This window comes from Protobothrops mucrosquamatus, unplaced genomic scaffold, assembly GCF_001527695.2.
Source record: "Protobothrops mucrosquamatus isolate PMUCROS unplaced genomic scaffold, P.Mucros_1.0 scaffold343, whole genome shotgun sequence".
Classification (NCBI taxonomy): Eukaryota; Metazoa; Chordata; class Lepidosauria; order Squamata; family Viperidae; genus Protobothrops; species Protobothrops mucrosquamatus.
This window is the reverse complement of record NW_015386680.1, coordinates 196605-210731: the sequence shown is the minus strand read 5'-3', so window position 1 is coordinate 210731 and position 14127 is coordinate 196605. Positions and strand designations below refer to the sequence as shown.

At 41.4% G+C, this 14127-nt stretch overlaps 1 protein-coding gene across 1 annotated transcript in view; it reads right to left on the bottom strand.

Annotated features, from left to right (window-relative positions):
• Positions 1 to 8415: 8415 nt before the first annotated feature.
• Positions 8416 to 14127, bottom strand: part of ATXN10 (ataxin 10) — a 44445-nt gene continuing 38733 nt past the window's right edge. The window contains exon 11 of the mRNA XM_015815464.1: positions 8416 to 8690. Within this exon, the coding sequence (XP_015670950.1) occupies positions 8500 to 8690 (191 nt within the window). The 3' untranslated portion in view covers positions 8416 to 8499. The remainder of the gene's footprint in view (positions 8691 to 14127) is intronic.

Sequence of the window (14127 nt, the reverse complement as noted above, 5' to 3'; positions counted from 1 at the left end):
GAGGGCGATGGGCAAGAATTCTATCAATGCCATTATGTTTATGCCAGTGTTTTATGATCCGAACTTGAAAGAGTATCCCTTTAAAGAGTCAGAATACTTCTTATCCGCAGCCACAGTGGACTCCTCCTCTCCCTTAGGACAATAGTTGTCATTGACAGGAGATACAGAAGTTCCTCTAAACAGGCACCAGCAATAAAATCAGTTGCCAATAAAATAAAATAAAATGCAGCAAAACTAGAGAAAAGGTCAGAGAAGATGGCTAAGGGTTTTCTTTGTAGCCTGCTAGTTCTAAAAAGCAAAATAGATTTCTTTACAGTATAATTGGCTCTGCAATCAAGACTGGAGACAGACTACCAAATTGTTGACACACCTGGACAAAATGGGAAAATGTATTTTTTCCAGCATATTCTGGATGAGAAAGTTATGTAAAAATGAGACCTGTTTGTTTGCTTGTTACCCTGTTCAGAACAAATGGCATTAAAGAGGCCTAGAATATTACTTATTAAGAAAAAAGTATAAAATATTTTTCCCACCAGATGGTCTCTGGTCCCAAGGGAAGGGTGTTCACCAGGGGGAGAGGGTGTCAAAAAAAGTCACGATAGCTCTGGCAAACAAACCTAATCTGTAAGATATGTGCTTTTACTACTTTATCTTGATCATAAAAATCGCCTGGATTATGGGCACCTTTGCTCATACTGGCCCCGTTAAGTCAAAGATGAAGGAGAGCTGCAGGGTTTCATGGTTATTGTTAAATCCTGCAAAATTTGGAAATGTAGGAGGAACATTAACAGGACAATCCCTTCTTGGAGGATTCTCCTGCTCCCTCTAAAGGGTTGGAACAGAGGATCCTCGTGGCCCTTTCTGGTCCACAATTCTTTTATCCTGTAAAAACAGGTTCTCTTCCATGGTCCTTGCAACCTCACCCGCCTCCCGCTTCCCCTGGGAGGAGAAGAAAATAAACAGATCAGCCAGAGATGGCGGTTAGGATCGAACGTTAGGAAGAGGGGAAGAGCCACTGCACCGTGGAAAGACTGAGCCAGAAGGACACTAGCTTCCAGATCAGGATCTGGCAGGACAGCCCGGATCCTCCGACACTTTGCAGTTTAGCTCGGTTCCTCAGCTAGACTTGGCAGAAGGCTCCAGACAAACATCCACAGAGAGGAATCCTCAGGAGATCGTCTCTCGAAAGGCTGGGAGTCACTTTTACAGAATGCAGGACAAGGGAGTTGGAAGGGACCTTGGAGGTCATCTAGTCCTGCTCGAGAATCTTCCTCTCGTCCTCTCAGATTTGGCGTCGTGCTCACTTGGCTTGGAAGAGAAACTCCTGTAGCACGTTGGCCTTGTGACCGTTGCTGGCCTGGGAACTGCTGGTTCCCATCGCCTCTCAGTTTGGCAGCCCGCTCTGGGAGGGGAGGGGAGGCTGGCCTGGATCCCTGTGCCCAGCCAGTCACCGGATGGACGCACCCAGTTCTACGATTCCCAGCAATATCAGGATGCCGACATTTTCTCATGTCTTTCGGTGGTTTAGGGGTCTTCTGATCTCTTGAGTACCAATCATCAATTTAGTTACACAAGCTTTTGTGGGATACAGTTTAACTTATATCTGCCCATAAATGGTACCAATCCATGCATTTTAGGATCAATTCAGAGATTATGTTCAATAGGATGAACTCAGAAATCATGATCCATCATTTCTTAAAGCAGTGTTATTCCAAATAAGCTTGAGATAGACGAACAGAAGCATTCTTCCTCAAGGGTCCGTTCATCCTTTGTATTGAAAAGTGTTTTTGATAAGCCACGTTTGCTGAACTATTTTATTTCAAGTCACAGATTTGAGCCTTTTAAAAATGTGAAGACGCCTTTTATGATCTCATCAACATGAATTATCTGCTCATGTAAGTCCAGTTGAAATTAAGGCAGGAAGACAAAGTTGGACAGAAATTATAAGACCTTTGTGTCAATATTTGCATACATTCTCACCAAACAGACTAATCCTTTCTTTGCCAAGTAATTTCTTCAGCGTGTGTATTGTGCCAAAATGGCTGAATATATACACATAGCAAGAGATAGTAACCTGACCTGTAACATAGTCTTGTAAACAAATGTTTTCAGAATCTGTCTCCAAGGGACTAGAAAGTATGTAGGAAGTACCTTAGTTTTCAAATTTAAGGCAGAGATGTGTAAGCCTATTCCCAGAAGATGTTTTCAATTCAAAAAGCAAATTTATTTGACAGCTAAGTAACCCCACCACACTTTAATCAGATTTTATTTTCTATTTTACTCATTCAAAACAATCTAAATATTTTCCAAGAAACACTTTCTATACTTTCGCAGTATTAGTCCTATCTCTGAAGACTATTCAAGAAGGACCTTAACTGCAGGTAAAATCAACATTCATTCAAATATTGTCTCAGAAAGACTAACTGGAACACAGTCTGAAAAACCTGAAATGCTTATATTTAATTCCATTTATTTCCAATGTGGCTTGAGACTCGGGTTACTTCTGCTCCATGATTCTGCCAAAACAGAACATTCCATTATTAAAATGCTCTCTTTTCACAATTTAAGATATGAAGACGTTTTCACCCGCACTTTTTAAAACTTTGAGTCTTTGTTTATCTGTTTATTAAAAGTCTATGCTTTCCATCCCACTGATACAGCAATTCCAATTTGTATGTGGTTTCTGAGATTTCAGCTGGCTTTTTAAAAATTGATCTAAGCTTTAGTCTAAAAGTGTTAGACTAAATAGGAAATAAGAAATTTTTGAAATGACATTAATGTACATTAATGCAGCATTTCTCCAGTGTATTCCCTAATATATCTAATCTGTTCGGTACAAAATATTTGTTGTTTTTTACCTAGAACTAAGGAGAAATTTCCTTACAGTTAGAACAATTAACCAGTGGAATAACCTGCCTCCAGAAGCGGTGAATGCTCCAACACTGGAAGTTTTTAAGAAGAGACTTGACAGCCACTTGTCCGAAATGATATAGGGTTTCCTGCCTGAGCAGGGGGTTGGACTGGATGACCTCCAAGGTCCCTTCCAACTTTATTATTATTACCTTTATCTTTATTCTTTTATTCATTTTACTGTAATTTCTTTTGGTTGTTGTAAGTTGCCCAAAGCCAATAAATTTGAGTGATGTATACAAGTTTGATTTATTATTATTATATGGGTAATTTACAATTAGATTCATAGTCAAAGTCTAGTGAAAACTTAATTCAGACCTAAGAATCATTAAAGTAGCATCTGAGGATATTATGGACAGTTCCAAGCAGGATTTATTTATTTATTTTTGGTAAAAATTAGGGTGTTCAGGGTTGATACATTCAAAGTTTCTAAATATTGAAGTCCTTTTGGTATTGTTCCAAAAGTTCCAGTCATAACTGGCATAAGAGCAGATTTGTTTTTCCATAAGCATTCATTTTTGATCTGAAAATTCCAGTATGTCAAAATTATTAGTACTATTATTTATTTAATGCACTGAAGTATTGTAAATCACATAAAATCTATGCAGCATACAAATGTGAATTAATAAATCAACTAGGTGGAGGAAAGCGGTTTGTGAGGTAAAAGCTTCTCCAGTGGCTCCAAGCGTATGGAAACAGCCTTCATGAATAACCCATCCGACCGTCTGGGGTGAATTGGAGAGCAACCCCCTTCTGCTAAACAGAATGAAAGGGCATTTGGACACCCAGCGTGGCTGTTCAAGGACGGACCAGGAGGACAAAAAGAATATCCATTCCTCCCAAGAGAAGGAAAGGCCGGCTGGGACCAATACCAATACCGCGTCTTCTGTGGGATGGCCTTGCCCTTTCCCCCCCCGAAGCACCAGTCCGTCACAATGCAACCCGCTGGGCTCTGGGCTCTCTCTTCTGCCACCGATTCCTGGAATCTCCCCAGGAGATCAGCTAAACAAGGGCCAAGTTTTTAAACAAACCAAGAGTTTAATTGAGGAGCCCACGCAGAAAGAGAAAGCCCGCCCGCCCGACGGAACAAGTCATTAGAAAGCAGCATATTTAGAAGTTGGCCTTCAAAGAGGAGCAGGAGGAGCTGAGGAACACGTCACACCTGGAGCCTCAATATTCCTCCTTTCATAAGATCTCTTGATGAACTGGGTAGTATTTGGCTGCACCCTGTGAAGAGCCTTTTTCCCAACAAGCTGTTCCCAGGGTGTTGAAAAGCTGTCATTCATAAAAAACGATGGAGGGGGAGGGAGGAGTTCAGAAGGCCGCTGGGGCTGCAAGGGAAGAGGCGGAACAAGGCCCTACGCAGGGCGAGCACCTGTTCGGCCGCCCCCGACGGGAGCAGAGGAGGGGGGGGGAAGAGAAGAAAACAGAAAATAAGCAAGCAACTTGTTCTTCTGTCCAAAAACACATTTTATCCAAGAATTCTGCATTATCCATTATCCTCCAGAAGGAAAGAATGTTAACTCAAACTTGCAGTATGTGTTTATCTATATGGAGAAAAGGGGTTGGATCCAGAGAAAGGGATCCCTTTTAAATATCCCTTCGTTTCACAAACATCAGTTTAGATCTAACTTTAATGAATGCCAATTATGCTCTATTTTTTGAAATTAACCTTTAATTTTCAATACTTGTAAAAATAGTTCTTTCCTAATTTTAAATATAAACATAAAAAAGGTAGGGTAAGGGGCAGTCTTCCGATTAATTGTACGACCTGGTATAATTTTGTGCAATTATTTCAATTTGATTTTTCAAAAAGCATATTGATATTAGAGTCTGGTACTGAATTGTTGATGCTTTTTAACTTTGGTGTTGGGAAAGACTCCAGATAAAATCAGGGACGGACAAGAAAATAAGGAAAAAATCAACCCAGAGCTCTCCCTTGAGGCACAAATAGCAAAACTCAGGTCGCATCTGGGACACCTTCCGCAAAGGCCCGGCTCTCTGGAGCAGGCGGCAGTGATGGGAAGGGTGGCAGGAGGGAAAAGGGGATAACCGCAGCAAGATGGGGGGACGTGGCTGTCGTGCGGGCTTGGGAAGTCCCGAAGGACCAGGCTTGAACCTCCTGGAGAGAGACTCTGTCCATATCAGGAAAGAGACCTTACAGCATTCTGGGCAGTCATCTGATGGGAATGGTCTAGGGCAGGGGTAGTCAAGCTATGCTGACTCAGGAATTCTGGGAGTTGAAGTCCACGAGTCATAAAAGAGCCGAGGTTGCCTACCCCTGGTCTAGGGTCTCCTGCCTGAGCAGGGCGTTGGACTAGAAGACCTCCAAGGTCCCTTCCAACTCTCTATTATTGTTCTATTATTTTGGTTGATATCAACTTGATGGCATGTAATCAATCAATCAATCAATCACCTAATTTAACACACCTTTGCTGTGATGAGAAAGTTTCCAAGAAAAAAAAATGGTTTCCCAAAGACACACTAATATTTAAAGTCTATCCAAACCTTGGATCAACAATGCAGGAAATCTATTAACCTTTTATCTTAGTGGTTTAGGTCTCCTTTATTTAATGAAACCTAAAGTTCAAATACAATCAAACAGTGTAGAATATAGCTAGAGAAACAGTCATAAAAGTGAATAAAAGAAGTTGTGGTTAAGACTTAATCTTCACTGAATAGTTTATTCTGGTTTTTAGAGAAGTCACAATGTTCACAAGTGGTAGCTGGGGAATTCTGGGACTTGAAGTCCACACATCCTTAAGTTGCCAAGGCTGAGAAACAAGGTTGCTGCAAACCAACCAACCAGAAATCCTCAGCGGGGTTTCCCTAAAATTTCTCTACTTGGGGGGGGGAGACACCGCTTGGCCTGTGGCCACACAAAAGCCAGAGCAATTCACCAGCTACTAAAAAGCACAGCATCCAATTCAACTGGAATGGATTCATACCTTCCTCTTGGCAAATTAAAGCTCGCACCCGGGAGAATTCGGCCGCCGTTGTCAGGAAAGCCTGACCCTGATTGATGCTTGAAGAAAAAGCGGAGAGCTTTTGTTGACGTGCTCTTGAAAGCCATCAGATTGCCACAAGACTTGAGCCAACTACGGCTCTCCTCCTTTCAGGCTCGGAGAGGCTTTTCAGACTCACCCATGGATGGCCTGTTTTAATCCTCTAGCATGGAAAACACAGCCCTTTCAAGACCCAACTTCACTGGGGGGGGAAGGGAGAGACAGGGGAGCTGTTGTGCTCGGGGAATTCAACCCATCCTGGGGAATCAAAAGGCAGCCACTCTCCATACAGCAATCGGCATGTTTTCCACTATGAAAGCCTCGGGACGCCCTTTCAGAGCTCACCTCTTATCCATTACAATCATCAACAAATAACCAAATCAATACAGGCCAGAACACAAAAACACAGCGCCTCCCTCACACACACACACACGCCTGCCCCAGCCTCGGGTTCGTTTATTACTGCTCTTCTCCTTCCTTGAAATCTCCTTCAAGAGAGGAAAGCAGATTTTCAACATTCTTCTTAAACTGGGCAGACGTTGTGTGCATCATTTTAATGCCTTGCATTTTCATTTCAGCCCCAGAACCGACTTGGGCCCGGCTTCTTCAGGGAGGCATCTCCAAGTGCTGCAAAGGGGACGACGGGAGTTTGGCTTGCCTTGCGCACTCGGGGCGCACAGAAGTGCCGAGGCAGTTCGTGTTCGGAATTGTTGCCTCCTTTGGAGCTGGGCCCAAAGTCACAAAGAGTTTCAGAGTGTTTAGTGTGAACCCCGCAGACACACAAGATTGCCTTTAAAACACACCAACCTATTCCTATCAGTAGAGCAGGCATAAACATAATCCTGCAAAACACAACTTTCTTCAAGGAATATATTGCATATACAGTATATTTTGCTAAACCAGATTTCTTTTCTGCTTTACTTAGGGGAGTGAAGGAATATTTGCAGCCAGGATTTTTAAGCCAGGAATGTAGTCAGTCCCATTTAAAAGGAACTGTATTTTATAGCGTATGTGCATCCTAGTTTATACAGAACGGGGAAGATGGAGAAAAACTAGTGTCTTGAAATAACCCTTAACTTTGAACAAGATCTGTTCTCCTGTATTTTGAGGACAAAACTGGATATATGAAATCACAAAATTGGATATACGAAATCAGTTAAAATCAAAAGAAAAAACAAAAACCCCACAACCTAGAGGCAAACAGTTTGGGGCATGGGAAGTTAATTGACTGCTGCCTCTCTCACCCCAATTCATTCCCCCCCCTCCGGAGTGGCCGAGTTCAGTAACAATGCAGAAGGGCATCCAAAGCAAGAGAGGGACGGCTTCCATTCTTCTAGCTCTCTTGAATTAATTAACTGGAAATGGGTTTTGTCAATGTTTTGGAAAGGCAGGGGGTGAAAAGAAATGGGTAGAATTAATCACAGTGAGAAACTACCACTTAAAACTTCCAGAGCTAAGAAACAGCGCATGAGAAGCAAAAATTGAGACAAGGGGAAGTGGGTTTCCTTACCAAGGAAACTAATAAAATTCAAACAAGCATCCAGTTCTCTAAAAACAGATCAGGCCACCAAGCTCCCTGCCTGCTGCAGCCCAGTTTCAGTACTTAATTCCCTTCGGAAAAGATAAATAAAGCCCCCCCAAATGCAAGTGGTACTTATGGCTATTCCGTCTTAAAAACATTTCAGCTTTTTGCATTTTTGTAGAAGAAACAGGCATTTGTCAAACAAGTACTGAGAAATAGTTGGCGGTAAAATGAACTAGGGCATATTTCATCCCTTCAGTGAAGCCAACAGGCCTTTATTTCTATTTCTAAGCCTTTTTCAAAGTGGGAGCTTGCATTTTCAGCACGTGGGATCTCCCCTTCTTTCAGAAAAGACTTGGGGAAAACTTACACAGGAGTTAAATGCAAATACTTTCCTCAAGCGAGTACTTAAATACGGACCACAAACAGTTGTAGATCTGGTACAGTTTTCATCTCTGCAGTTTTGTTCCCTCTGGAAGGGATGAGGATCTCTTCATTTGTGTCCCTATTTCTCACTCGGGCAGTGAGCTCGGTAGGAGGAGAGCAGTTTTAATCTCTTGCAGCCAAAATTCAGAAGGGACCTGGCGGCACCTGCTAGGATTAACCACATTGTACTAAAAGGCAGAAGAAGCCTTAGAAAGTTGCAGCTCTCTTCCTCGGAGGCTTAACCACTGTAGGACTGATTGGAGAAGAGTGAAGAGGGGAAAGGGAGGGAAAGAAGAGAAGAGAGTGGTGATGCAGTTGGAAGCATCAGTCACAAATTGTATTGTGTTACCAGTAGAATCTCTCTTGAGATTCTATAGAAAACGACTGAGCGATGGAAGCTGTAAACGACATCTGTAAAACCTACAGTTGCAAATCAATGTTTCAGAAAAAAGTAGTTTCCATGTTCCTTGTCTTGACTCCAAGACTCCCATAACACTAATGCATTTCTTTTGACTTATTTTCAAAAAACTGTCTCAAAACACCACTTAAAAGTTCATCTGATCTTTTATTGATCTCACATCTAGAACAACATATATTTCCTTTATGGGAGGGGAAAAGTCTTTTGCAGGTAGCAACTTATGGATCTGGCATCTGTTTCACAGATTTTAAAACCAACTTCTGATCTCTCGACTCGATCTTCAGCCCCAGGCTCTCAAGGGCCGGGTTATCCGCAGGGCCCTGCTGGTCCATCCCGGCAATGAACTCCTGGTTCCTCTCGTTCTCTTCCGTCAGGTTACGAATGGCGTAAACCGCCCACTGGCTTATGACTGTTCGGCAGTGTCAAGGAATTTCTGCAAGTTCATTTTGCTGTAAGCTAAAGACTAAATATGGGGAAAGCGTAGCATAAATGCACCGATTAAGCAAGTAGTATTATTTATTTCAACTATTTTTAAAACGCTCATTCACAGAGGGTTAGGATTAGAGGCTGAGCTGAGCACAGGCAGGTCAGCTCTGAAAAGGTGCATTGCAGAATTAAGATCAATATCATATATTTACAAATATGTAGCCATAAAATAAACTTTTAGGAAACAGAAATCCTTCCGTATCTTTACAGGATCACTTTAAGAACAAGCTACCAGAAGGATGTCAAAGTTTATGCTAGTACTCTAGAGCCTAAAATGAAATGGGTTTAACCACAGAAATGAGATTTACAGCACTATCCTATATATGTCAACTGAAATATAAACATTGCTGTACTTAACACCATTTACTTTAAAAGTCTGCAAGATCACAGCTGCAGAACAATAAACCCAGACATAGATAAGTGTTTTTTCCCTCTTAAATTTTAATGGCTTTTCCTTTCTTCTCTGCATCATTTCAATCAGAATAGAGCTGGAAGGGACCTTGGGGGTCTTCTAGTCCAACCCCCGCTCAAACAGAAGACCCTATACCATTTCAGACAGGCACCTGTCCAGTCTTTTCTTAAAAACCTCCAGTGATGAAGCATCCACAAGTTCTGGTGGTAAGCTGTTCCACAGGTTAATTGTTCTCACTGTCAGGAAGTTTCTCCTGAATTCCAGGTCACTTCTCTCCTTGATTAGTTTCCATCCATTTTCTTGTCGTGCCTTCTGATGCTTTGGAAAATAAGTTGACCCCCTCTTCTTTGTGGTAGCCCCTCAAATACTGGAATACTGCTCTCATGTCATCCCTAAGTCCTTCTTTTCTCTAGACTGGACATACCCAGTTCCTGCTCTTCATATGTTTTGGTCTCCAAGCCCTTAATCAGCTGCTCTCCTCTGCACTTTTTCCAAAGTCTCAACATCTTTTTTGTAATGTGGTGACCAAAACTGGATGTAGGATTCCAGGTGTGGCCTTACTAAGGATTTATAAAGCAGGTATTAATACTTCAAGTGATTCTGATTCTATGCCTCTGTTTATTTCATTGGTTGTACTTTGTATGAAACATATTTCTGTAAAATAAAATATATAGGACTTATTTTAAAAAAATTATCAAGACATATTTGCTCAGGACACTAAGAAGTAAGATAGCCTTGAACAATCCTTTCATGGTGGTCCCCTTCGAGCAAAGTTGAAGGCAGACATTAGACAGAGGTTTAATCATTTCCATTATCATTGATAGAAACTATTTTCTGAGCATATCCATTAAAACTACTTACGGAAACGCTGCAAGCGAAATGTTATGTCACAAAATATAATTTCTCTCAGTGCACCTACAGAAGAAGGAATTCTGACTCACAAAGGAGAGTGCCTGGAGGGCACCAATTATTTGCTACGTGTAGCTTCACATCTAGGAGAAAGCTATGCATAATTCACTCGGATCCTTCATATTTTCTTGCTAGGTTTCATACGGCCATTTGCCTACAGGGCGACTTAGACAACGAGGCTGTCTACGTCTGGGTGGGGCAAGAATGCCAACATAAAATTAGGATAAAACCTATAGACATTTGGGAGAATGTGGATGGTTAATATTGCTTGTAAAGCTGACAAATCCAAGTTAGTACAAAGTTGGATCTTTGAATTGATAAGACTATTTATTTATAGTGTTTGTTTCCCGTATTCCAAGAGCAGAGCACCAGAGGAGTATAAATAACTTGTTTCCAGACAAAGAGAAATAGTTTTAGCACCTTAAAAATTTAATATTAAGCAATAAATCTATATAATAATAAATGTGTCATTCTTAAGTGGCACAAGGGCCTTTGATTTGGTCATGAGAGATTAACACAATTTCTTTCAATAAATTGAGAATGCAGTTCACCTTAAAAACATTAAGAAAATAATGCCGATCTGATGCAGCACCTAGTAAAAAACAGAATGGACGAGAAATCACCTGATAAAAAGTCAAATGCACTTCAGTGATTATGTCTAACGTAACTTAAGAATAGTTTTGCAGATTATTTAGCAATTCAAAGAGGAAGAGTTTTTAAATAAATTTCTTTGTGCTGGTCCATGACCGTAATAAAAATTTGATGATGAGAGAGATTTCCAAGAAACGGTCATCACCAAAAACCAAGATGGGGAAAAAAGCCCAGTTGGGTTCCCTGGTGCTCTCTCAGCTTCGCTGTTTTCTTGCAAAGGTTTCATTACTGATGATGTTACCTAGATGGGTAATGAAACGTCTGCAAGAAAACAACCAGGCTCAGAGAGCACCAAGGACCCCCAGCTACAAATATTCTCTTCTAGACTCCCATATAGGTCAGTCCTGATCCCATGACCGTACACTGCCATTATTTCACTGGCTTGAGTACGGCTTTCAGAATGAACTTTTATTAGGACTTGTTTAAAAAGTCACTACTGACAATAGTTACAAGAGTGACAATACTAGTACTGTCACCTTTAATTTAAAAATGAGAGACCATTAGCCAAGATAATAAGATATATATCAAATAGGTAATTTATTGCCCACTAAATTTCTACTTATATAAGTTTAATGATTATTAAACAAGAAATAAGAGATAAATCTCTCACTAACATCTAATACAGCTCTTATTGCTTCAGCGTGGATTTATATCTTACGTCAAAATGAATATAACGGACATCATAGTAAGGAGCATATTATTTCAATAACACTTAAAGTTGGATTATAATCAGGTTTAGATATATATGAATTGGTCCTTCTTCATAACAATCACCAAAAGCACTCTCATTTAGTCAGAAATTGAAAAATGCCATCTTTTGCCATCAAACAGCATAAACTAGGAGGCTATACAAATAATCCCGTGTAAACTAGTCCTGTAATTAAGAAAAAAAAAAACCCCTCTGAATATTTGTAAGGCCTGAAATCCTAACTCAAGGGCACTGTAAGTAATATTATGAAATAATATAGATGCTAACAATAGAAAACACAGGGAATAGCTTATCTATTCATGTTATTCTCTTTAGTCTACTCAGAGGAAATTTGCCAAGTTTCTTTAAAAAGGGATTTGGGTGTTGTAGTGGGTTTATAGCTTTCTTTTTTTTTTCTTGTGCAACTTTCCAATTCAGTGTCATGAATATGCATGATTTTCCTTAATCCACTGCGTGAGCCGTGAGCCAGAGACCTCTGGATGGCACATAAGACACAAGTGTCACAGGAGATTAAACAAAGCCCTCGGTTAATATTCACATTACCCTCTTGTTCTTTTTCAAAAGATAGATAGAAGATTGAACATATTCTGAAGTCTATAATCCAACCAACACTTTAAGCCCTTTATTGTATATGCAGCTTTTAAAAGGGTGCTTCTAAAGTTTCCATAGTTACAACAAACAGGAGCCTATTTGTTGCCAAATGCAACAAAAGAAAATAAAACATAGCAATCACTGTAGCTTCCATTTGACCCATTTGCTCTGGATTTCTTTAAAGAACAGGGACACAAGGCAGCAGCATCACGATGAACCTGGTTAATGGTATGATAAGCTGACCGTTCCCTTTTTTCCAAAAGATGCTCTCTTCTGCCAATACGGGGGGGAGAGGAGAGGCTCTTACAAAAACAGCCTAATTTCAGGTCCCTGGCTTAAGCTACAATCTGAATAACACCGCAGAGGGAGATGCAATGCTAATTTGCGCCGTTCAGAAGAACCCTTCTGGTATTTTTCATAGTTTCTTAGGAGTATAGGAAATATTTTTTCTTACATACAGTAATCTAGAAAAATGTTCAGCATCCTCCACATATCTGGCCAAATCAAAACTTGGTGAGAAGGAACCATTACTAAGTGAGGCAAAGCAAGTATATTAAAAAAAAAAAAAAGGCAAAATGCAGGGGTTATTACAAGAGAGATGAAAAATAAAATGGCAAATACTTTCATATTTTTACAGTAGTTGTAGGTGGCCACCACACTCGGAACAACATGTCCAATCCTGGACAAAACAGAAAATGGATCCCAAACCACCAGATCAGAAGGCCTCCTCTGCCAAACCTATTTAACTCAGGGAAAAAGGGGGCACAAGAGAGGAGCGTTATGGAGGGGTGGAAGGGAGACCAGCCTCCTCCTCCTCCTCCTCCTCCTCCCCCCTGTCCTGTGGGGAGAGGAGCCCGGGCTGAGCCAGGACTTGGGGCCCCTGCACGCAACGCCTCTGCCTCTGCTCAAAGCTGCTTCGGAGCTGGGGCACCATCGGACGTGTGGACAGCCACGGAGACGGCGGCAGCAGCTTCAGCTTCCAACGGGGGCTCTCAGCCCAGGCCCACCAGCGTTCCCCGCTCCTCCCAGGCTCAGGGCAAGCTCTGCCTCTGCTCAGCCTGCCCTCCTGCCCTCCCGGGAGGTCCTGGCGGAACAGGACACGAGGCCAGAGAGCCCGTGGCCTGGCCCAGCGGCTCTGCAGGCCTTGAGGGTGAGAGGGCACTGGCCAGGTTTCCTTTGTGGTCGACAGGCCTCCGTACTGTAGGAGAAGGAAAGCAGAGCAGGGGAAGGAGACGGAGGGCCCTTGTGCGCTGGAATGGTAGGAAGGTGAGATTTCTCCAGCCTGGAGCACTAAAAACATATGTCCATCCCGGAGAAACGGTTGCAAGATAATATGCTGCCTGCAGGCTTGCTTCTCTCACCAGCAGCACCCCCCAAAACACACACACACACACACACACACACATACACCCCGACTGCTCACACAGGGACGGCACATCATCTGTAAGGATAATCTGGGTTTATGTCTTTGCTTCACTTTAGGATTTTTTGGAGTCACTTCGGAGTTTGAGAAGGCTCTCATCTCTGACACAGCCAAGAAAGGAAATTTCAGTTTGGAAAGAGTGATGTTAACAAGAATTCAAGGTTAACCAAATACTTGGAAAGAAAGATTCATAGTGATAATTCAGAACAATTAATTGTTTTACATCTCTTAGATTAAGGCAACTTTAGATACGAAGAGGTTTCTTTGAAGCTCTGTCAAATTTGTAAGTTTGCAGCTTTTAAAAGGAAAGTCAAGCCTATAATGCTAGTTTAAAACCAAAAAAATGATGCACATACAATCTTGCCACAGCAGCTGCCCATATTTTCAAGTGACATTTTTAATCGAAACCTATAATTTATATGTAACTGAAAATCCTTTGCGTTTAAAAATAGGGAAGAAAAATCACACTCTTGGACAATATAAAGCCAAACATTCCATGCCTATGATATTCAGTTTTAAAAGCTATTTTTATTTCAACCAGCCCCTCTTTAATATTCTGGAGGACTGTGCCCAGATAGGTTCCGCTACTAAAAATTCTGCACATTGCTACATTTTTCAATAAAGAAAAAAACACCCTTCAACTATTATTGCTTTACCATCTGAAA